Source organism: Nipponia nippon, unplaced genomic scaffold (assembly GCF_047370975.1).
Source record: "Nipponia nippon isolate SJK-2023a ecotype South Korea unplaced genomic scaffold, ASM4737097v1 scaffold_13, whole genome shotgun sequence".
NCBI lineage: Eukaryota > Metazoa > Chordata > Aves > Pelecaniformes > Threskiornithidae > Nipponia > Nipponia nippon.
In genome coordinates, this window is record NW_028262324.1 from 10,104,510 (window position 1) to 10,129,243 (window position 24,734).

The 24,734-nt window shown below is 40.5% G+C and overlaps 1 protein-coding gene across 4 annotated transcripts in view; it reads right to left on the reverse strand.

The window, feature by feature from the left end:
* The window catches only part of ARFGEF2 (ARF guanine nucleotide exchange factor 2), a 37,586-nt gene extending 15,205 nt beyond the window's left edge, over positions 1-22,381 (reverse strand). For 3 of the 4 annotated variants that reach the window (XR_015702942.1, XM_087749700.1, XM_087749701.1), the window contains exons 1-21: positions 22,092-22,381; positions 14,300-14,330; positions 13,387-13,510; positions 12,569-12,715; positions 11,549-11,728; positions 10,909-11,122; positions 10,230-10,301; positions 9,785-9,933; positions 9,238-9,368; positions 8,480-8,714; positions 8,114-8,213; positions 7,748-7,887; positions 6,560-6,668; positions 5,848-6,049; positions 4,987-5,098; positions 4,190-4,395; positions 3,147-3,231; positions 2,881-3,052; positions 1,547-1,698; positions 1,232-1,360; positions 692-850 (exon numbers count right to left, since the gene is read on the reverse strand). Coding sequence is in view for 3 of the 4 variants with exons in the window: in XM_087749700.1 (XP_087605826.1) it covers positions 692-850; positions 1,232-1,360; positions 1,547-1,698; positions 2,881-3,052; positions 3,147-3,231; positions 4,190-4,395; positions 4,987-5,098; positions 5,848-6,049; positions 6,560-6,668; positions 7,748-7,887; positions 8,114-8,213; positions 8,480-8,714; positions 9,238-9,368; positions 9,785-9,933; positions 10,230-10,301; positions 10,909-11,122; positions 11,549-11,728; positions 12,569-12,715; positions 13,387-13,510; positions 14,300-14,330; positions 22,092-22,230 (2,988 nt within the window). In the remaining variant the exon portion in view is untranslated. Of the gene's footprint in view, positions 1-691; positions 851-1,231; positions 1,361-1,546; positions 1,699-2,880; positions 3,053-3,146; positions 3,232-4,189; positions 4,396-4,986; positions 5,099-5,847; positions 6,050-6,559; positions 6,669-7,747; positions 7,888-8,113; positions 8,214-8,479; positions 8,715-9,237; positions 9,369-9,784; positions 9,934-10,229; positions 10,302-10,908; positions 11,123-11,548; positions 11,729-12,568; positions 12,716-13,386; positions 13,511-14,299; positions 14,331-16,880; positions 17,064-22,091 lie in introns of all 4 variants that reach the window. The other variant, XM_087749702.1, reaches the window with a different exon arrangement.
* Between the last annotated feature and the right edge of the window lie 2,353 nt (positions 22,382-24,734).

The following is a 24,734-nucleotide window of genomic DNA, read 5'->3' on the forward strand; positions in this document are numbered from 1 at the left end:
CACAATAATTTGTGAGGGGATGCTGTAAGTCAGCTCCAAGTAATTTGTCAGCTAGAGAACCTTTTGGCTCATATTATCATGTAGCCAAAGACTAATGCCAGAGAATATAATGCAGCAGGAATGGCCCTTTTAGCAGCAGCACAGATTTAGATCTGATTAAAGAGCTCCTGGAAAATATGCTTTAAGAAAATACATATGATCCTGATAGCCTATCCTTACCTATCCCCCACCAAGTTATTTTAGCCCTAATTTTTCATGTGATCATGGTATAAGTGCTGCAAAACACTGCACAGACAAGTCTGGACCTGTGAGCTAGAATATTTAGGTTTACATGAACAAGAATGCAATGGTTTCTGTGCAGAATTCTCTGAAGTGAAATGAGATTTTAATATCGTTTTAATTCCATATCAAAGGCACCTACAAAAATTACAACGTTGTTCACAGTGTCAATAGGGTCTACCAAAAAAATGCAGTGCATTATTTTATATATATATATATATACATACACACACATACATATATATAAAAACCACTAACAAAATAACACACTTGCATCCACATTTTAAACAGCATTCTGACACAAGCTGGGAGCCAATGCAGTTACTAAAGACTGAAAGTAGTAGAAGAACAAAACCCTGCAAGTTTTCAGATGACAGCTCAGTTGCACTAGTTAAACTAATTAAGTTTTTACCTCATGCCAAGAGTTCCCAAGATAGTTGCCATCTGTGTGAGCAACTGTAATAAGTGTCTTAATGGTATCTATGTTCTTCTGTTTCATTTCTGTGATACTGGAACTGGCGGTCAACAAGGAAAAACGAGCAAGGGCCTGTACATAAGCATCTCGTTCAAGCTGCAAGAGAGAGAAAAAAGCATCATAAATCAAGTCCCTGAAGAACTAGAGAAAGCTACTTGTCCGGCATGCCCACACAGTTTTCCTTCTATGTATAGCTGGCACTATTAGAGCACTTACCAGCTGAAGGAGAGTAGGAGGCAAGTTAGCAAATGCTCTTAACAGAAGACTCAGCAATAGAAGGAAAACAGAGTTGAAGAAAAGCTTGACAACATCAAGATCTTAAAACAAACTAAAACGAGATGGTAGTATTCTATTTTACCATTTCAAGAAAGTAGATGAGACACTTCATTTTCTATGTATAAGTTGTTTGTAATTCTTCATCTCCCTCCCACAGCCAACACTGCCCTCAGCAAGCCCCATGCTAAGTCTTATACAAACCTGCATTCCAAAGATACAGGCTATTCTAATTGCACATCGTATTCCTTCCAAACAAAGGGATGCAACTTCTGTGTCATCACAGTTCTGCAAGCCAACACTGTAAGCTGCCAGCAATGGAGTCCATACAAGCTAAAGAAAGGAAGAAACTAAGTTCAGAAGTCTATTACAATTTTAGCCGAAAACACGAGGTAACCGAAACCAAATCTATCCAAAGAGTCCACCTGTTGCATTACCTAACTCTTCAGAGTAATTTTCCACTTTTTTCCATGCTTAAAACTCCTAGCAATGAAGAGACAAGGCGAACTTCACACTCACTTTGAACATGGGTCTGACGTGATCCAGATGAGTGGCACTAGTAAAAGGAGCCTTTGCGTGGCTTACGGCCTCCATGAGGGCTTTAGCTGTTTTAGCCATTTGTTCCATCTCCAAGTTGTACAACAACCTCCGCTGCTTCTCGTTAGCTACACCTAAAGGGAACACCACACAGCTGCATTGGTTTCTAAAAGCGTATTCCATGTCTTCGCATTAAGCATCACAAAATGTTAAATAAAGGTATTGCAAATGAAATCTAAAGATAAAAATCTTCCAGAACATTAGCATTCACGAGGCTGTCATAGGTTGCAAGCAAGGAACTCCAGCACTAAAACCCACACCCCAACTTCAGACTTTATTCTGTACAAAATAACTAATTCAGCTCTTTATTATATGTCACGTTATGACCTATCATTGGAAGTCAGAGAGGCATACTCCATTAAGTCACTCTGTCTGTAAAAATGGATGGAAAATCCTTTGTTTTCTTAGGCTGACATCCTCAAAACAAAACTAGCCCTCACCAACTTGACAAATAAATTAATAACATAGTGTTTCTTTATCCTTATACTAAAAGGTTGCAACTTCACTTTTCAAGCAAATTAATTTTGTTTCTATTTTGATCTAGGAAACCTGCAAACAGCACAGAAAACACTGAAAAAAACCACTATGCTGGAGATTCAGAATTCACTAATTTGAATTAAATTAATATCAGCTATTCTGAGTAAAAGCAGAGTACAACTGGGGATACTGGTTTCTAGTGTACACTACACAGATGTCTTCATTTGGTCTAGATGAGGACAGGTGTCTATAGATCATGACAAACTCTGATCTCTCTCTTTTTCAAACATTATCACAAGGACTGTGGCACTTACCAGCCTCTGAACTATGACATGCTACTGATAGGGAGACAAAAAAAAACCCAACCCAAAACAAAAACCCACCTGTTGTCTAGCACATAAAAACAAGAAGTTAACTTGCAAAGTAAGTGCCACCTTCAGTTATTCTACCATTTTCCTCTAATGCTTAAAAAAAAAAAACAACCACCAAAAAACAACCAAAAAACCACCAACAACAAAAACAACCAAATCCAGTTTTTAGTGCCTCTCTGCAATGGTGCCAGATGCCCTTATATAGCTGTTTCCATCACAGAAGTAGCAGTATTAAGTAATAACTGAGCCATTTTCATTCCAAATATCTATATTAGCCATTCTAAATGTAGTTTATGTATTGCACAAAAGTGTTTTCAAAAAGGGATCTGAACTCCACTATGCCATCCTGAGAGTTACTGCAATAGTTCAAGAGCGCTGTGGGCTTTCCAGTTTCTAGTTCCTTCTTACTTGGTTTACTACACTTGGTTGTAATTGCGTATTCTTTTGTCTCTTTCATTGCAATTTTCTTTCCTTCTATTTCTTCATAGATTGTGGATAAGTACTCTACTGGCAGGTCTTTACTGTCATTGATTCCTCGATTCATTTTAATGTATTGCTCCTTTGTCATTTTATTTTTTACCTGTAAAAAAGAACAGAAGTTGGATATCAGATTTTGAATGCAAGTTCCAGGGAAATTTTAACTTCTACAAGTTTGGGGGTTTTTTAATTTCTACCTGTGGACTGTGCAAGTCTGTAGTCAGCATTATAATAGAGTATGCCAAAACGTAGGCAGTGTCAGCACTAGCAAATAGTGTTTGCCTAAGGGAGGGAAAAAAACAAAACAGGTTTTTAGAGCCGTAATTCCTCAATCCGTTAGCTCTATTTCTACATGCAAGAAAAACACCCAGAAGTGCTATGCATTCAACTAAAGAGCTAACAGAGCCTAAAATTAGTCTTCAGAAATGCATGAAGCCCCAAGTGTTTTAAAATGCAAATAAAAAGGGAAAAAATATAAAAGCATCTTCTTTACAATGTTGAAAACGAGCGATGACTGTAATTTTCAAATATATTCCCAAAAGGTTATATATTATCCTTCTTTGGGTAATCCTGCAAAACCTAAAGAACAGCTTATTTTTCAGTCCCAGGGTTTCATTATACAAATAATAATAGAATAATACAAATACTAATAGAATTATACAAAACCAATGCAGCGATGCACCAACTGGACTAAGGAATGGGAACCAATTAAGCCTGAATACATAGCTAAACTTCAATGCTAGTTTACTGCATTAGAAACAACAGCCACACTGCCTACTTGATGTCAGCTAACATATGTACACATTGTTCAACATCTAATGGGCAAGCAAAAACACGTGTAACATCTTAGTAGCCATTTATGCCATGTATTTTTAATTTTAGCAATTGCTACTGCTTATTACTGTTGTTTACACTTGACTGATCTACATTTGTTTAAAAACAGAACAGCTAATACAGAGACAATTTAACATACTTAAGGCTTCCCTCTTCCAATAATTCCTTCTAGCAAATATTTGGGATTTAATGAAATGCCAGCATCAGCATACTTTCTATCCAAAGTTCCCATTTTGCCTAGCTGCTGAAGAGGTTCAGCACCAATATTAGCAAAGAGATCTGCTCCTCACACAAACCAGTAGAAGTTCCTGACCTGCTATGAGTGTGAGTTGCACCTTGCCCTTAAAGGCCACAAACATGACAGCCATTCTTCAGGCACTTATCCAATACAAAGGTTTTGAATTACCGTTGGTTGCATTCGATATATCTAGCAGCAAACTTCTCCATTAGTCTATCGATCTTCTGGGCTTCACCTGGCAGACGAAAGCCTTCCAGAAATATACGTAGAGCAGAGACAAAGTCTTTTCCACAGAAATCAAGCTGGTCTACATAGGCATACATCACTTCCTTGTTAGACTTGTTGCTTTCCCCAAGAAATTCCCCTACTTGAGTCTAAAAACACAAGAGACAGTTATTAGTGTGTAATCCAACTGCCAGCTTTGCAAGGAAGTGTATAGCACAAGAATTGCACAGCTGTCAGTTTTGTAAGACTGATACGCTTCACTGAGCAGGCAGAGCAACCGTTAGAGGGATGACAAGAAAGCAGTGTCATTAGAAATGCCTTTAGTCTGCATATTCTTGCTTCCCTCACTTCCCAAGGCAAGATCCGCATTACTGTAGAGCCAAGGAAAGCTGAACTGTGCCCAATTTCACATGCAGCAGAGAATGCTTTGCCACTGCAGTACACGATATTCCCTTGCTGGCAAGATAGGACTAATGCAGATATAGATAAAATGCATGTTCCCATTTACAGGGAATCCCTTCAGCACTTTATTGTAAACACAGCTACTGTACTAAAAAGCCTGGGACAGCAAGTAAATATAAAATAGCATTGGTATTAAGTACCTGCATTAGAGCCCTTACACTTTCACCTATGTATTAATGAAATATGAACTAAAGAGAGAGTGCATACAGACATCAGAAGATGGGGAGAAGACAAGAGGGGCAAGAGTATTAATTATCTTATGTTGCATGTAGTCTTACAGAACAGAGGCGTTCTTCTTGGTGCAAAAATTGTGCAATGTCCTCTGCTGTAGCGCCAAGCATTCCCTGCTCCTGTAGATATTGTATTCCTCTCTTTGGTTTTTTGTTAAACCTATTCAGACAAAAACATGAGGAAATTGAGACATATATTGAAAAATATCACAGCCTATAAAATTTTAGTTTTACAGAGCCCTTCTAAACCAAAGATTCTGTGCTGTAGCTCTGTGTCTTTTTTTTTCTGGTTAGAAAAAAGTCAAAGAATGCGCAATAAATGTATTAACTATATCACACCATAGGCTACAACTCATAAGGCAGTTGCTGATAAGCTTAAAAGTTATTGCTGGAAAACTCACTTAAAAAGCAACCCTTTTGAAATATTAAAAATTAGAGAATTTCCATGAAATGTTAAAAATGCTGCTGATCAAGACCTCTTTATAGCATTTACAGACATAGAGATCTTCAAATTAATGAAGAAGAGTAAAGCATAGCTGGACAATGATTTAATTATCCAAACTCTATTTCAATAAAAGACAACAAATGGTATAAAAGCTGTAAGACAACATTAAGCCTGCCTGCTCAAATCCATTTCTCTCTAGATATACACACACTTTCCTCTCTTGTGCAGCTGGACTAGCACAAAGGAAAGCTGTGAAACCACCCTCCACTCCACCCAAGATTTCATTGAATTCCTTTTAACTACAATAGCCTCCAGCGCTAGCAAGGAGGCAAGAGTCTTCAGCATTAAGATCAACTTGTAAGTGTCCCTACAGGTTTGACTGTGTAAGAGGATAAGAAACAATATGGTTGTACATGTAGTTTTTTTACTAGTGAACTTCTGTTTTCCTGTCATACTGGACTTACAGTTCTATCCCATGTTCAATTATTTCCTTTTGTTGCTTGATGACTTCAAATTGCTCAGGGTCATCTGGGACAGCAGTTTGGGTACCAACACTTCCAACTCCTGATGACACAGTGGAGTCCAATGAGCTGACACTACTCCGTCTCCCTCCACTCTCAAGGCATTTACCTTCAGCCGTTTCCTGTTCAGATGGTTTATATGAACCTATTTATAAATAGGGCGAGACTTAAGTTATCCTGTTCAGTCAAAAGCTTTTAGTTATAAAACTTTTTAGTATAAATTTATGAGTCAATATTCTTATTTTACCACATATACTTTTTGGCAGTCTACATTACATGAAAATGCTATATTGATGCAATTCCAAAATAATCCCACAAAAGGCAGAAGAGCAGCAGCAGCTATGGCGAAATTATTGCACTTTATCTTAGTAACTGCAAGATTTGTCACATGTCTTGTTCTCCAAAAGCCAGCTTTTATAGTGTAGACAATGGCCTGGCTAAAGCTTTTAAACAGAACCTGGTTATTTGAACCAGACACTTGGAGAGTTGGTTACTACAACAGCATTTACAATGGTTTGTCAAATACTTCATTTGTATAAACAAACCATTATGTGAAAACATAGCATCCACACTTCAGAATAGCTTCTAAAGACTGAATGAACACAAGGACAAACTTATTAAACGAATTAGTCTCTCCATAAGGAAACAATCTTACCCAAGCTAGCCTGATGATTGGGGTTCACATAAAGGTCTTTGCTCCATTCTACCATACATTTTAAAATAGAAACCAAACATTCAAGTCCTTTTTTCCTCAGGCTTAGTTCCTAAAAAACAAAACAAAACCAAAAACACACACCACATCAAAAACCCAAACCAGTATATGTATATCCGCAAGTTTTTAGAAGGCATTACATCACACCATTCAAATCTCAGATTTCCCCCTAACTGACTTTCTGTTGGTTATACAAAGTTTCTACCCCTTGACTATTTAGGTTGGATACTTCTGGGCCAAAAGCAACCATAACAGACTGACACCAGAACACATTCCAGCTGCTTTAAGCAGATGGTCTATCAACAACTGATGAGTACAACCAGGGGGCAATATACACCAAATCCTGAGTGCAGCCCCTTTGCTGTATGAATGATTATGACCATCCAGTAAGCCTCTATAGTGCCAGATCTCTCCGCAAGCAAGACAAGCGTCTCACTACACCTTAGCTGTACAGTAAACAGTTCTATTCAAAATCTGAAACAAAGGTCTCCTGGTTTTTACTTCCATTTTCTGGTCAAAGGACCACAGGTGGGGGGGTGGAAATCAAGCAAGCATTGATACAATTCTAATTGAAGGTGTGAGGTGTACTCAGTTCCAAGACTAACACTGGCACCAAGTTCACTTCAGCCCTGAAAGACATTAGGCTGGGCTAGAAAAACAGTGCTATAGGCAAGACCAATGTCAGAAATATCTGCTTTTGCTGAAAGCAGTCTATACTCCACCCTTCCTCTAAGGATGGGGAAAGTATAATTTCAAAAATAAAACACCTGCGGTGGAGATATGGCATAAAAAGTTTGTGCAAAGCAAACACAAGATGAAGGTACTACTGGTTCATAAGCCCCAGAAGGAGTCATTTGAGTAAGGCAGAGGAAGGCTCATTTGATTCTCTCTCCCATGGCAGCCCAACAAAAGAGCCCAGAACAAGCCTAGTGTCACAATGCAAATATGCAGCAAAGTCACGAAGTCAATTAATTGTACTGCTTCAGCATCCAATTGCAAATTAGCTAACTAATAAAAAAGTAGCATCAGTAGGTTACAGACAACACAAACCACTGAAAGTATCAATAATGATGCAGAGACAGCACCATTTATGAAAAAATAGTACTTTATCTTCAAAGCTGTTTTTCTTACCTGTAAAGGCGTCATTCCCAACTCATGCCCACTTCGTCCCTGTGCGATTTTGGACAAATCGTTTACAAGGCGTTCAAATATATTAGCAGCGTTTAAATCACAGTCATAGTTAACATAAATATCCACTACACACTGGGCATCTTGAAAATAAAAGAAAGTGCAAGTATTAGGATTCAGTGTAACAGTGTTTTTAAAAGGAATCAGCCAGTCAGAGCAGGCAATGCAGATAAATCCAGACATTTAACCCAAGCACTATGGGATCAAATTAAATTTTTCACCATTAAACATTATATGTGGCATTTGCCTTCAAAACAATTTTCATCTGCTGCCAGAGGGAGTGACTGCTTTTCACGACAATGGAAGTACCTGCACAAATTCTAGTTAAAGTCTGAATCACCATCCATTTGTGTTCAAAGGAGCTTGAAGAAGTCTCTAGAATATTCAGGAAGATCTCTTTGAAGAACACCTGCAAAACAAATGAGATAAAGGACTTGATGATCTGAAACTCATTAGAACCATGTCAAATGTACAAATTCATTTCTATTCAGTAATTTCTCTGGAAGAGTATCATCTCATGCATATTAGAATTTGAATACAGTAATAATACACTAGTTTAGTAAGCAAACAAAACTAAGACATTAACTTCTAGGTTCCAGCTGTCTTTTTATCATCGCAGTATTTTTATTTGAGAACTAAAGCATCACACAAACGATAAGATAAAAAGTCTCTCACCTCAATCTGCATTTTTAAGTGGGTCTTAAAATTTGAAAGCAACGTGAGAAAGATGGCAAGAGAGAGCTCAAATACATCAGGAACAGAAGAGACTCCATTTTTAGATAATGCTACACAAAGATATTGCTTGATTGCATTGATGAACATTTCGTGTGTCCTGAAAACCGGACCAGCATTCTGCAGTACTGAGAGAAGAAGCTGGAGAGACACTATCTTAGAACGCAATTCATGGGATCTAGAAAAAATTCAACATTAAATACATTTTTATTGTATTTCTGAGTACATACTTGTATTCAACATGAGCACTATAGCATTTCTTGTATATCAAGAAGAAATGACTGCTATTTTAACTTGTTTCAATGCAGGCAGCAGGAGGGGTGGAAATCAGCCTGCACGTGATATTGGACAACATCTACCATCTTAATTTGGAGATTTTCCAGGAGTATTAACATCCTAGACTAGGATAATAGATGCAACTCAGTGCTACTAAGAAGCATTCCCTCACTTCCCCATCAAAAGCTTCACAAACACTATAGTCAAGGCCACTTCAACTGATAAGATTAATAAGTCCATTACACAAAAAAAAAAGTATTAAATTTTTAATAATTTGAAGCAAGTTTCAATGCCAGATTCATCAAGCTAACTGAAACAAGGGCCTGACAGGCAAATTTTGAACACCTGCTTTACTATACAGCAGCTACTTAACTGTCTCCAAAAGCTACCTCAAGAGGACAGTGTAATAAATACAATCTCATTACTTGGGATCTGGTGGTCCATCACCAAGTGGTTTCATGGAGAGCTTGCACAATGACCTGAACACAAGGAAGGCATCCTTTTGTAGAACATGGGAAAATCTGGCAGCAGCTTGATGTCCAGATACATCTGTTTCCTTGAGAGCAAGAAACATAACATTAGATCCTCAGTGAGACAAAAGAACAGAGCAATTAGGAAGATTCCACAGCTCCTCTGAGAATTAGCTACAGATTAAAAAAGCAGTATATTTGGCAAAGTTTAAACTAAACCTAAACAGGACTACAAGTGATCTGGATCTTTTCACACATGTTGACTGACTCTTCCCCTCTGCCCCCACCCTGTAGTAAAATACAATTAACATAATCAATTTTAGAACAGTTGTTTTCAATATCTACTTAAATTGCAGTTGCTGCTTCCTTTTCAAACCTGAGCAGGACACATACATTAAAGCTTCTGTCTGTTCCCACCCCAAAAACCCACAGCATTAGCTGGCATGATAAAAAACATTTCTCCTTTCCTAAATATACATTAGCATCCAGTGAAGTTATTTACCAGATTATCAGTAGAGGAAACAGATTGCCCGTCATCTGGAATCCCGTTTGTTTGTACATTTTCATTACCAGAGCCAGAAAGTGTAATATCTGCAGTCTCTAATGCAGGCAGAGCCTTAACTGTTTCTGTTACCTGCTTTTCTTCAGCCACTAAAAAGAGGAAAAAGGAAAACTGATTAATATCACCCATTGAGCTTTTTCATCCCATGACTCTGTGAAGCTCTACAACCAGGTGGGACAGAAGCAGCACTGGTTAACTAAAAAGTTTCTCAGCTACCAGCAAAAGAAGAATATTGTGAGACAATAAAAACCTGTTCTTACTGCTTTAGTAGGTGTTTTTGACAAGATACTTAGTAACAAAAAAATAACTTCCATGCTTTTATAATCACAAGAATAAAAGTTTGGCAATACACATGCATCTATTTTACTTCAGAAGATTTTGCTACCTTTCACAGCTGACTTGACCACATCTTCCAAGATGCCTTTAACCATTTCTTTTCCTCCATCAGTTGCTTCCTCTAATGAAATACACAAAGAGATTGTTATTTCTGTTGCTTAAATCAAAGCACTGATATTTTTAATGCAGTGATTTTGTCATTTGTTGTTATCAACTGTTAACAAACTTTTAGTTTTGGAATAGCCTACATTCCTTATTTGGATACAGTATATGCTTATGATAAGGTCTTCATAACACACATTATTTTTACTACAGGACTTCAGTTACCTCAAAGTGATACAGTACACTTCCCACATACTGTGATTATTCGCTCCCTTTCCTTCCCCTTTACCAACCTAATCAATTCAAATTCCGTTATAATTCTATATACATAAACTATATAGTTTTACTAGAATTCTGGGAAAACACGAGCCTTTCTTCAACAGTTAACAGTGTTGTAGACACAAGGTAAGGATGGCCTGCATACTCTGAATAACCACTGACAAATCGCAAGCATGATTTGAGCCAATAACCCCAGTCACTTCTCCCCAAAACAGCCTAAAAGAGCATTTTCCAATAGAATCTTCCCACTGGGGGGAGTGAACAAGCGGCTGGGTGGTGCTTAGTTGCCGGCTGGGGTTAAACCACAACATAACGGACAGCAACAGATACAACCTATTCTTGTTCACCTGAAAGAGTCAGATCCTGCTCCAACTTCATATCTCCGTTTTCTGCCCTCTCAGGCTCACCGTTCGTTAATTCCACACTTACAGGAGCGGTGGGTTTGCCTTCCTGATAGCTGTGCTTTAATTGACCGATCTTCGGAGACCTGGTCACCGCTTGAATTGCAGGAGACTGGGATTTTTGCTGATTTGTTTTTTCTACTTCTCTGGATTCTTGTATCTTGAAAAACCAATACAAAAAGGTTAATCTAAGGCACAAAACATGATAAGAGAAAACAGATGTCTATGATGACTGATGTTCCTTTGTGAATTCACGTGTTAACAAGAAAGAAACAGTGAAAATATAACCACTTGGCATGTCAAATTAAAAATATGCGCTTCAAGCTTATTTTAAAAGCATCCCATCATTTGTTTATACAAAGCCACTTGGCAGAAACTAGAGCGTGAAACCTCGTTATCAGCAATAAGCTTCATATTTTATTTTTAATCAGTCAGTATGCTTCACTGCAGGATTTGACAGGTTTTTTTAAATTACAAATCAATAGATATCCAATTACAATGACAGACCCATTAAAATAATAATAAAGTTTTCTGTTCGTTTGTCAAGCCTAAACATTTGAGATGAGCAAAAGTAATAGTTACATACAGCTTGATTTTCCATCCGTGTAAAAATGACATTTAACATCTGCGTAAGGGTAGCTTTGGCAGTTGTCTGATTAATAAGATTTTTACTGGCCAGATAGATGTTGTAACAGGTTCTAACGGTCTGAAGAATTGTTCCTTCATGAATTTCTATATACGGAGATGTTACTGCAGTGAGGAGAGCCTGAAAAAGTCCATAACACAGTAAAAAATGAAATCTAAGCAAGCAGGCAGCAATACATTTCAAGCAGGTCTTCCATAATAATCAGTGGGTTTGTTATGAAACATATATCTGTTTATAAGAAACTTCTAGTTCTCTGAAACGACATTTCAAATCAAAGAAAGGAACAGAAGTTCCACATGTCTCTCTTCTCTCCTGAGCTGTTAAATTGTTTTATCACAATTAGTTTTCCACTAAGGGAGATATTCCACCTCCAACCAAAACAGTTATCATTATATTCTATAGCTTCATTTCTTACGAAAGGGCCAAGTGGTGTACACTGCCATCAGATTACTAGAAGGTTCACCAGCTTCTAACCTCAGCTACGTTAGCCCATGTAGATTTCGGAACCACTATGCCTTGTTGAGAACATATACTGCAGATCTCTCTGGAAAAAAGGACATAAGAGCAGACAGGCTAGAGCAGCAGGCCATGATACTGCATCACAGTTACAGTGCCTTCAGTTGAAGGCTGATAACAATTCATTGGCCTAATGAATGTGGGCATTACCAGTCTAGAAGACGAACATCAAGCTGTCTGCAAGATAAAGCATCCAGGCCATGGCTCATCCCAGAAAGGACAGACATTTATAAAGTATTCCCTCATATTCTGCTTCACCATGAGGAAATACATTTCACGTACCAATTCTGACCTGGTGACAGCCTCCCTAAACTCAATGACACATCTAACAGTGTAAGAAATGGAGAAACTGGGCCCTAAGCAGTTCTTTGCATTGAATTTTTTTTAGTTACAAAATCAGAGAAAGCAAATTAATATTGCACCAAAACGAACCAAAGAGAATACCTTAATTATCTGCAGTTGTACTCCTTCATCTGTTTGAGGACCCTGAAAGCAATTGCAAATGGTTTCAACTATTCGGTCAATCAGTCGTTTTCCAGGAGCTCCACTGTCTGGAGCATTGCCAGTGATATGTCCATATGCAATGAGTTTCTAGGTAGAAAGAACACAGGTTAGGCAACCATATACTGTTAAGTAAAATACAGTCAAGTACAGTATAAAAAGGGGGTTTTAGGCAGGATACCTCACTTAACCAATTTTAACACAAAAATTTAACACCATCAATATGGCTACCAAATACTTGGACTATTCACACATCTAGACAAAACAGATTTAGTAAGCGATAACACAAGCTTTTTCCACCCAGACCATTTCTTCCTGCCATAACCAGACAACATTTTTTAACATCAGTCTTTGTACCTATTCACAGCAGAAAGGTTCTGCCCTTAAGTTGCATTTGTTCTTTCTATAAGAATCCAAGGAGGAACAAGGTAGAAATATTCCAGAGTCTGACCTCCCATACCATCAGCACTACAAGAAACACCATGATAAATATTCCTTTTAGAGCACCATAGGTGAAACATCTTCACTGATTAATGTAAGCATTCATGACCTGCAATAAAATCTTGCTTCGCTACGAAACAACATATGCTTTTCTGACTTTGCATGGTTTAGGCATCTAGGTAGCCGTAGTGGGTATCTGCACAGCTTATGTACTCAGGACAACATTACTTCTTCACTCTAAGAATGCCAACAGCACGCAAGATTTTTGTAACTGCATGTTTCTCCATTTCACTCTGTCCAAGTTTAAACAGAACACTTACCTGTAAACAATCCAGTGAAGTACTGACAATGCGTGGAGACTTTGACTGGCAGGCCAGTTCAAACGGAAGGAAATATTTATCTGCTTCGATGAAGTTTGCTTTTGGTGGAGCAGCAGTGCCTTCTCTAGGTCAGTTAAGAAGAATTATTAATTTTTCTAAACATGTATATCACAGCAAACTACACCTCCTCCTTTTTTAAATTTAAAGCTGAACGGTACAGAGCAGCATACAAATGTAATGCAAGTTTCTCTCACACATACTTTCTTTAAGAAGGTTGAATTTTCTTAAAAAAAAAAAAAATTACATTTATTTGTATCGCATCTGATCTTTTCCATATATTCTTCAACTTAACTCTTCCCTCACTACACTCCAACACTGTCCCACTACCTGAAATACTGGGGAACTCCTACATAACTTAATGATAAATCTACCCACGTTATTCTGAATTAAACAGGGCCCATATGAGGAAAGAGAAACACATCTGGGGGCTCATTTTACATCATAGCACAGTGCTGGAAGAGTGTTTTAAAATTTGGATATAAGTAATATTTAAATTGGTATTCTTGATCTAGGTAGGTAGGAGCATATACTATCAAACAGAGGATACCTGATGCTCTTTATGATTTCCTATCAGGCTATATTAAGCCCAGGAAAAGGAAGTGAAAAACTAACACCTTTTAGAAGTTCCGCAATTTTTTCATAGTGAAATTCAGAGGCAGTTATGGCTTGAGTACCCATAGCCACAAACATTGTGTAATTGGAACACATGGGCCATATCATGTTTTTGGCAGAAAGGTGTGTAACTGGGTATTCACAAACTCATTGCCGTGATGCACATGCACTCTTACATTTCCACTACCAAATTATTCCACTTGCTGTTTTCTGGCACAGTTTACAGCAATTAATAATTTACCTTTGCTTTTCCAGCTCCGTTTTTATTTCATCTGGAAGAAAGAAAAAAAAATTCAAAGGATTTAACACCAACGTAAGTTGTCATTATCAATAACACAAATAAAGAAAATGTAATAAGGCAAAGCTGTTTCAAACCAGAGGTCTTACGCTTCAGTATTTGCTATTCCTTTCCTGTAACATCTTCAGTTTCTGAGACTGTAGACAGTTACACCATTATTGGAAGGCATATCTCTCAACTTCTACATGAAAAAGCTATTTTTTCCAAACATTCTTAACAAAAGATATCTTTAGAAAACACAGGTGTAGTATGCAATTTTTATTCAAGAGTAGGTCTACATCATGGAGAGCTCAGGGCTGCAGAAGTCTAAGCCACTGCATAAACCATTAGTTCAACCTGTCTGACCTTCCTGTTAACTACAGCGCTAGTTAGCCTGCTTTTGTTAAACCTCACAATATGACATCAGCTGAACAAACTCACTCCCAAGAGATAAGAAATCTTAAATGCATGCTGTCATTTGCCAGCAGAGCTTTTTTTTTTTTTTTAAATTACACTTTTAGGAAGCTTTCCATAAAATTAGATACAGAAAAAAAAAAGTTTCTCATTTCTATTGTATACAGCAGCAAATCCCAAAGATCCTAGTATGGCTTTTTGAGGATTTCTAACGTATCACCATGATGCACAATACAGACCAGAATCGCACTACACCAGACACCGCATAAGCACATACTGTGAACGCTGACAAAAAATAACATCGAAAATAGCACACACGGTAAGGCTGCACAGCTACAATCGTTTGTAACACCACATGGAAACCTGCCCATCCCACCCTATTTCATGTGCCTGCAAATTATCACGCCTACCAAACTTGTTTCAATTGCAAAGTTATCAGAAACGGATCATTCACTCAGTCAAGACTTGCTCTCCACAACCCTGGAGAGGCACCGTTGTTTGGGATTAGATGCTCAGAGTTCAGATGATTTCAGTGCTGTGAACCTCAGTAATTTCTTCTGCCTCAGAAGCATCAATACATAAAACACACTAATGAACAAGGACTGCAATAAACACATATTACAGGTTTTGGCGCACTCCTATTGTTCAATGAATGTTACAAGAATTAATCCTTACAGAGCATGCCTATTTTGTAACATTACTATCCCTGTTTTATAGGGAAAACGGAAGTAAAATGCAGAGGAAATCTGTATAACTACAAGCTGTGAGTGATAAGCTACATCCAGGACTGGGACTTGCTATTCTGTCTGCCCTACTCTCTCATTAATGAAAGCCAACGCAGTCAGCAGTCAAGAAAGGAGGAGTACGACACCCATTAGCAATAAAGGACGTAACAAGAACTGAACAAACATCATCCACCCTATAGTCAACAACAGAAAAACTGAAGAGTCACGGGCCCACAATGTGTCATGGCTCTGTCCAGAAGCCCGCCATTTTCTAATCAAGACCATCGTGCAAACAACCATGCCCAGTACTTTTAAAGGAGAGACAATTTTCACTTGCCAATATTGCACAAGCCAGCGACAAGGCAACGAGCCCAGCCAAGCGCATAGCCTCAGTGCCTGGGATTTCAGAATTAGAAGTAACCGTGCAGCTCTACAACAATGCAAACCCAGCATCGTCATCCCCTAATACTTCAGGCTTCAACTGGTAAGGAGAGTCAACAGAACGGAGACTGTTGATAAGAAATAACCAAGGTTTCCCATGCCAGACAGACAGACAGACAGACAATGACTTAACACAGCACCACTTCTTGGATCACCGTTTTCTTTGTTCCAGTATCCAGTTGGTTTATCAACACGATGGCTAGCCAGAAGTTCAATTCAGCAAAATTTTAATTCAGTCCTCTTGATTTTATTGATTTCCCCATCTTTAACACCACATTACGATCCACAGCGCTACTGAGAGTAACATACACTAAAGGACCCACCAATTTATTGTGTCCTTATTTAGATCTGTCTCATTATTAGAGCAGCGAACTGTTGTTGCCTCCAGGAACTGGCTGCTTAAAACAGAGTTTTCTGGGTAGCTTTACACGTTCAGAACGCTTAGTCCTGCCTCCAGGTCTTGGCAAAAGAAAGGCATATTTCAGCTACAGCCAGAATCCCAAGTACAGCAGGATGCCAGGGTGGTCAGCTATACCACAGCTAATGCTGTATTTCAGTAACCTTGTAGAACTAGGGTTTACAGGGGTTTTTTAACAATTGCAAAAATTCAACATTCTCTGAAATAAGTTTATTTTTCCAAAGCAGAAAGACTGCCTGAGCTAGCCAAGTGGTCCTCCTTGCACTAAAAATGATAATTTGTCTAGTTTGGAAATAAAAGGCTTCCTTGATTTGATAATGCTCGGGTCAAGTCAGACTAGACATCTTTTGAATACTCGCAGGTATTTCTATAGCACATGAAATAGAAAGCTATTTTACATATAAGAGTTGCTGCAATTTTTTTTCCCATTGGTAGATCAATAAAGTGAATATCAGAGATACAGTAAAAAAAAAAAAAATCCATATTTGATATATCTAGCTCAGTGAATGCAAGTTTTCCTTAGCGGTTTTCTTGTTTGCACACTTACCCACTTCCCACTCCTCCTCAGCAGCTGCCACTTCAGAAGCTGTGGACAAGCCTAACTTTTGTGATCTTTGAGCTGAAACTGAAACCTGTTCAGTGTCCGCTAGTCTGGCCAGCCTATTACTCAAAACTTGTCTCAGTTCATCCAGTTCAATTTTGGCATCCTTCTTGCCATTGCACCCAGCTGCTGGCAGAAGGAAAGCTGAAGGTCATACACACCATCTTCATTCCATCATACTATTTTGCGGGAGGTGGACAGGGACAGCTTGTTGGGAGGTCCCCTGGAGGGGGGGCTGGGGTCCAAAATAAAAATTCCTCACCTAAAAATTGTTTGTTAAAAAAAAAAAAAAAAAATCAAACTACAGTAGGAACATTACAGCAATGAGTCCACCCAAGAAAATAAAAAGGTTATTTGTAAAATTTCATACCACACAAGACAAAAGGTTTCAGTGTTAGGATATATTATTCTCAGCTACAGAAGTGCTCACTTCCACATTTAGGATGTAACCAAGTAATGCTATTTTTTTTACAAATTTCTATAGCCTACTGAAATAATTTCTCTTTCTTTCAGAGAGATCACTTTCCCTCCATACAGTTTATTAGCACAGCAGCATAGCAAAAAAAGTTTTGAATCAAAACTTCATGAAGATTTTAGCCTTAAGGAGACATGATCATGCCCATCTTTACTTATATTAGATCTTGCATTGGAAAAATATGTAAGAACACATCCCATATCAGAGGCCTGACCAAGTTCCCCACAATTTTATTACATAAAGGTTTTTCTAAAGCCGTATGAAAACATCTGCACCACAACAGTGTTTTAATAAATAATGCTGGCAGAAAAGAATAAATGCAAGGACAAAAATCAAGTTACAGGCGTGCCCCTGCTACCGATTGCATCAAAATAGTTTGGAAATCTCCACACGTGAAGCACTCATTTGGTGGTCTGACCACCAAAAGTGAGTGAAACAGAAATTGTTGCCTAATTGAAGCCTGTTGCCACGAAGCCCCAACCAGGCACAGCCAACTTCCAGAAACCTACTGCCACTGTCGCTCTCCTCTTCCAGTCACGGGATTAAGGGGCACAGCTCAATTTCCTTCCACAGCTACTGAACAGTCTGAATTTTGGTCAACGTCTGGTCGTCACGGCACAACACTGACCCCTCACTTCGGGCTTTCGGTGCTAGACCTACCTGCTACTGCCAAGGCCAGAAGGTATGGGCATACATTGTGCATACTTCAGTCAGAAACATCTTCGGCTCCGGGCCCTACGTGTGCTGCCCACTCAACACAAGCCTTTCAGCATTCCTACCAGGCAACACAACTGGAATAACAAGCAAGGCCTTGCAGCAATTTCTTCCAGAGCTTCTGGCCATAATAAAAGCAGGATGAGGCTCATGCTGAGAGTAACTACCGTTCCGTATTAGATGGATGGTTTGCTTGTATTGAAAACTATATATTAAAATGGAGGAAACAATTGCCTGCCTGCAATTAGATGCATCCCTACGCTAACCTACCGTCAAGTTTGCCTCAGTGGAAGCAAACTATTTCCTGTGCAGAAAATGGCATAGCTTGTGTTAGCACAAGGACACGAGCAAGGCCTCGCCATAGCTTGTCACAACACCAGACAGCAGTGCCAACACAAACACATGAAGCAGCAGCAAAAGCTTCCCTCCCCCCAACCCCGTAAAGCTTACTGCATTGCCCAATTCCAGGCTGCCTTAAACTGAAATAAAAAAAAACCCAACACCCCGCATTTATTGATTCTATCGATCTGCAGAGAACCCTTTAGAAAAGGCTGCCACAATGAAGCAAGACGATCTCCTCTTTGCCCCAGCGTTCTCAAAACATGCTAGCCAAAAGGCTACTAAACTAAGAAATGCAGACTCATTTTAGACATTTCTCATTTATACCAAGAGACTTCTTAAACACACAACTAGATTCCTAAGTGAAGGCATGGTTTAAGAGTTGTTTTCTTTTTTAAAACAAGCTAACTAAACAAATTCGGCTGTTTACAAAGCTCGAAGATATGTACCTGGAGGCGCCTAGGCAATCAAAGAAGGTCACACAACCAGGCTGGCTGCACAGTATGTCATTAAAAACAGTCCTAACAGGGCAAGAGTAATAGTTGGTATGAGAGACCCAGGTGCACAATGAGCATTAGACCAACACGAACTGCTGTGACACATACTGACTGTGTTCCACTGTGAATTTTTCAGGATAGAGATTATTTCAGTAGATTTACTAAGAACCTTGTGTACCTAGAGCTCCACGTAAATGCTTATTAAGTGACTATTTATATACAATACACTGGCTGTCTGTTGAAAACCAGTTTTCTTAAAAACACAGTTTTCTAAAGCAGAGCAGAACAGCTTCTCTGTTGAAAAACTCCATTTCTCCCAGCCTCTCCTGGGGCTTACTGGCACCAAGAGTACAGGATGCAACCGTTACACCTACTGATGAAGCAAGAGATTGAATGAAGGAATCTATTCAAACTCTGCTTACTCAACATTAACACTGCATATTTCAAAGGAGGGGTGGATAGAGAAGGGGGGGGAACCAAACCAAAAAACACCACTGGGAACTGGTTTTGTTCCTTTTCTTCCACCTTTTTGTGTTTACGTCCTATCCAAGCCTATGACACTTCTCATTTCTACAAAGTCATGAAGACATTTTGCAGTCCAAAACTGCACGGTATTATTCCAGTCAAAGGTATATTACTGGGAAAGGAAGAGAAAAAAGGGTAAGAACAGTTTAAAGTTAGAATGAAAGAATACCTATATTTCCTACATAAGAATGACAGCAATTTTCAGTATTTACTTAAGTTCTCAGGAGTTGAACACATTCAAAATAATAAAGAACTCATGTAAAAGAAAACAAGAGCGTCATTCCCACAGTTCAAAATATATTCCTCTGTCTCACCAAACAAAAAATTTAAAGCATTTGTAATTAACAGAAACGAACACTACAGCAGAAACTGTAGAAAGAGTTGCAGGATAATTTATATCAGGTAGCTCTAGAATACACCCATTCCTCTCTATTTAGAAAAAGGACGCATCATAGACTTCCCTCATACCAAGAGCAGATACCATTTACACATGGCCCGTGCCAGTGTTGACTGGTTTATAAATGGTACAATACCTCAAGGCCCCATTATAAAGACCACTGTATAAATAAGACGGCACAGCAAATGGAATTTAATAAGAGACAGAAAGGGATTATTCAAAGTATGACATAGAGAAAAGAAAAAAAAGACAACAGCTGACACAATTACCAGTTCCATAAAGTTAACTTTATATTTCTCTCAGACTGAATGAATTTTACTCAGAGTTATCTGGATTTTATTACTATTATTATTAAAAACATTGAAGCTTCTTTCATCCACAACAGTTTGTGTAGATTACAAAGTTTGGCCTGAATTGCTCAGACTGCAAGTAATGTTCTTCCCACGTTTCCTAGCACATTTACTATTGCACAGGGCTTGATAATTAAGCTAACACTTTTGAAATTGAAGTCATAGTCTTATTTAATATAAAGTATAAGCTTAATTAAACTTAAGTAATGCAAATAAGACTGATTTTTTCATTTGTGTAAAAGAGAGCTTAACCTAAACAGAATAAAGTTTGGGGAAAAAATCACATTGAAAGAAACCACATTCACGTTGGCAGGTTAAAATGATGCAACAACATTCACCAGGTATAACAGATCCTTCAGTTCTGTTGGGCAACAGAAAGTTATCTTTTCATGTTGACCTCTGCTTTAGTCCACGAAAGCACAAGGACGTTTTTTCCAAGCAAGATTAGCAAAAAAAAAAAAAAAGGCCATCATCACAAGCATTAACTAACCTTAAACGTACTGCACCTTAAAATATACAGACATAGAAGAGTTATAATCCAACATGCAAATGGTAATAGGTGGCTATTGCGCAGTACCCCTCCCCCAAAATCATCATCTTTGATGTGTTAGTAAACATAGAGACCTTCACTAGTACTCTTTCTTGAAAGTTCCCTTTCTCATCCTCTAAATATATTTACACAGCAGCAAAACAGGTTCCCGGTCCTGTAAATGGGTTGGGTGCGTGTTGGGGGAGCTGGGGAAGAAATCAGGAAAAGGAAGTAGGAAAAGCAGCCTCTGCGCCACTGCCGGGGCACGCGTGTTATACTATTGCTCACCATGTCAACCTTAAATAATAATAAAAAATACCTTTTTATCTGGTTACCTTTCTCGGGATATACTGTCGCTACAATTACCTCCCATAAATTTCTTAAAGGTAAGGATTGTGGGAAGGAAGATAAAAACGACGGCTATTTTTCAAGCTTGCTTTCACAGTGCATTGGACAGAACTTGCATCTGCAAGTTTCCTTACCTACTCAACCTGTCTTTTCTTCTGTCCGGATACAGTAAATGTTCTCAAATTAAAGGAAAAATATTGGTGCAAAGCAACCAAAACTGTAAGAGATATGCCACTTTTGCAAACTGAGAAAGGCCATAGAGAACTCCAACTGTGAGAGCTGTACTGCTTTACCCAGCTTATTTTTTCCCCTTCGTGACACACCGTACGTTTTCAGAACTTTAACAGAGATCTATATCATCAATTTGTACTTGCAGGAGATTTCAGGACCAGTCCACCAACTTCACAAAAAGTATTTTCAGTTCTGCAAGACATCACAGAGATTCTGCGCGTTTGGCCACACGGCTAACCGTTTACAGCCAGTCCAACATGCGTTGGAGATAAGATGTCAGATTACTAGCCCTGGAAGACTGGAGACTCCGCAAGTTGAGGGCCTTAAACAGCCTGTTTCCTCGTTTAAAAGTTTATAGTTAACTTATTTAAAATTGGTTCTGAAGTGACAAGCGCAAATCCCTTTTGCTTCATATCGAGACCAGAACTTAGTAAAACAGGTATCTGGGGTTTTTCCCCTCCTATTTGCACGTCTGCTATGAGAGAAAGAACTTTCCCCCCGCTCCAAAGTCCCGAGCTCAGCCGCGGCCCGGCCGGCAGCCCCGCCGCCGGGGGCCCGGGGCTCTCTCGCAGCCCGCCGGGGACCCGACGTGGCGGGGGGCAGCACCGGGAGCGGGGTCGGGGGGGTAACACGGCCCCCCGCCCCGGGCGAGCAGGGATTCCCTCCCCGCCGCCGCCAGCGCCGCGCTCTCTGAGGGCGCAGGCCGCGGAGGGCTCCCGCGGGCCGGGCCGGGCCGGGCCGGGCGGACTCACCCAGCGCCACCTGGCAGGCTCTCCGCAGCTGTCCGTGCGGGGGCCGCTTCGCCTCCTTCTCCGCCAGGATCTTCTCCAGGGCCCGCGACACGAACATGCTCTTGGTGCGGGCGTCCTGCTCGCGGGCCGGGGGCTGCATGGCGGGGCGGCCCCGCCGCGGGGCCGGGAGAGGGCGGCCGGGGCCGGCGCTCAGAGCCTGCGGCCGCGCCGCAGCCCCATCACCCGGAAGAGACGCGCCTCCCTTCAGCGGCCGCCGCCGCGCCGCCGCCTCGGCGCCGCCATATTGGCACCGTCACGTGACTCGGGCTCGCACCCCGCCTTCCCGCCCTGCCCTCCGACCCCTTCCGCCGGGCCGGTCGTGACAGAGGGGGCGGGGCCCAGCCGCGACAGGATCAATGTCGCCGCGCCTCGCCGCTGACAGACGAACCACTGATCGTCGTTCAATACAATTAACGCCGCCTCCCCGCTGCTCCGGGCGAGCCGCTAAGCTGTTGCTGGCGGTCGGCGCGCCGCTCTGTGGGGGCGGGCGGGCGGGCGGGGCCTGCCTTGCGGCAGCGGCCCGGGGAGGGGGCTCCCGCACCCCGCCAGCGGCGCGCCGCCCGGCTTCTTCACAAAAACCGGGCCCTTTCCTTGTCCCTGCGCTTTCTGGGGGCAGAACCCGATGAACTGCCTCGCTGTAATGCAAAATGCTCCAGTGGAAATTGGTCCGTTGGGCCTCAGGGACGAACTTCAACAGCAGGAAGAACTGCAAGCACGGTTACTGCGGGTAATCCTTGTATTGACTGAGTTACAATTACTGAAAGGGAAGTCACGTTAACATAATACTCATTTTTATAATGCTTCTAATCTAAACATCTCAACATTTGCATTCTCACCGTTAACTTCTACAGAACGAGTCCTGCAAAGAGGCACTGAGACAGCAGACGTGTGAAAGACCCAAAGTCGTACGTTAAAGAAGAATCACTAAAAACTAAATTTCAAGTCTCGGAAATGGCATCTCCTCTTACAACCTTATGCCCAACTGCATCTTCTCCCTTTACCCTTTGGGCTATGTGGTTGGGTACCTTATACCCAAAATCAAATTCTGGACTCTTTGAAAGCCAGTATAATCTTTGGAAATAATCTGTAATTTACTCCATTGACACTCTGCATCATAACCTGGCAACCATCACTGGAACGCAGTCATCTCTTCTATGTCATTCCGCAATGGGCTTAATCAAATTAAGACGACCACATGTAACTGAGAATACAGGGGCACATTAGATTGTAATTTTATTTCCTTATTTCTCAAGCAGCAGGACTCTAATTCTTTAAAACGTCATTAATAGATCTTTAGTCTCACGTTGTCAAGAGCTGCAATTTTTGTGCTAGAAACCACTAACAAAGGCTTCAAACCCAAAACACTTGTGCAAAGCATGAGTTCAGTACTATTTCACAGGGAAAATGGACAGGTGCTTTCTGATCACCTCTGCTGTGCAGAGGATTATGTGGACTGGTTCACAGAGAGCTGACAACTCCACTTGTATGGAAAAATATGAGTTAGAGGATAGGAAATTAGAAATTATAACAAGGCCAGATAAGAAGCAGTGAAGGGCCTGTATCTGGAAAAAAAATGTTAAGGTTTGTTAGTATCTGAAGACTTGGGTTTTCCTCGGAGATCAGCAGTTCAAGTATGGGTGCGATATGAGTGTGACTTTATGTCTTGTCACTAAATCACAATTTATCAGGGTGTAACTGCCTCAAAAATTTGGTAGTTATATCTGTTCTCTTGACAGTAATAGTGTGTTCTGCCTCTTCAGCTACCAGAAAATGTACCACGTAATAAGCGTGAGACACTCTGCTGGCCCCTGCCTGCCAGCGGCAATTCCTCCGCCTGCTGCTTCTGCAGGGCCTGAGAAATGGCAGATTTAGACATTAACTGGGGCTGTTTTGGCTTAAGTTAAACCTCGATTTCCACTAACCCTAGGAACAGACAAGTACATCAGCAGAACTGAATCTAAAGTTATTACTTTTTTTCCCCTCCCTTATCTAGTCCTTTTGGGCAGATCTGACACCCGTTTTGGCACCTGTTACCTGCCGCACAATTACAGATAACAGGCTTTATTTTTACAGCGCTGCAGATTCCGATTTCACAGAATCACAGAATGGTTGGGGTTGGGAGGGAGCTCTGGAGATCATCTAGTCCAACCCCCCTGCTAAAGCAGGTTGCCCTAGAGCAGGTTGCACAGATCGCATCCCATCAGGGCCCGCGGATAGGTGGGTGTCTACTTTGCCTAAATGATCTCTCTAAGCCGATCCTCCTCGACCAAGGGAAAGTCCTCCTTTCTCCAGACTCTCTCTCCTACCTCCAGGGTCTGGGATTCCTGAGGGCCAGCCTTAGCAGTAAAGACTGAAGCAAAGGCGGCGTTCAGTAACCCTGCCTTTTCTCTGTCCTCCGTCACCAGGGCACCCACCTCATTCAGCAGTGGGCCCACACTTGCCCTAGTCTTCCTTTTGCTACTGATGTACTTGGAGAAGCCCTTCTTCTTGTCCCGACATCCCTTGCCAGATTTAATTCCAAGTGGACCTTAGCCTTCCTCACCGCATCCCTGCATACTCTGACAACATTCCCATGTTCCTCCCAAGTGGCCTGTCCCTTTTTCC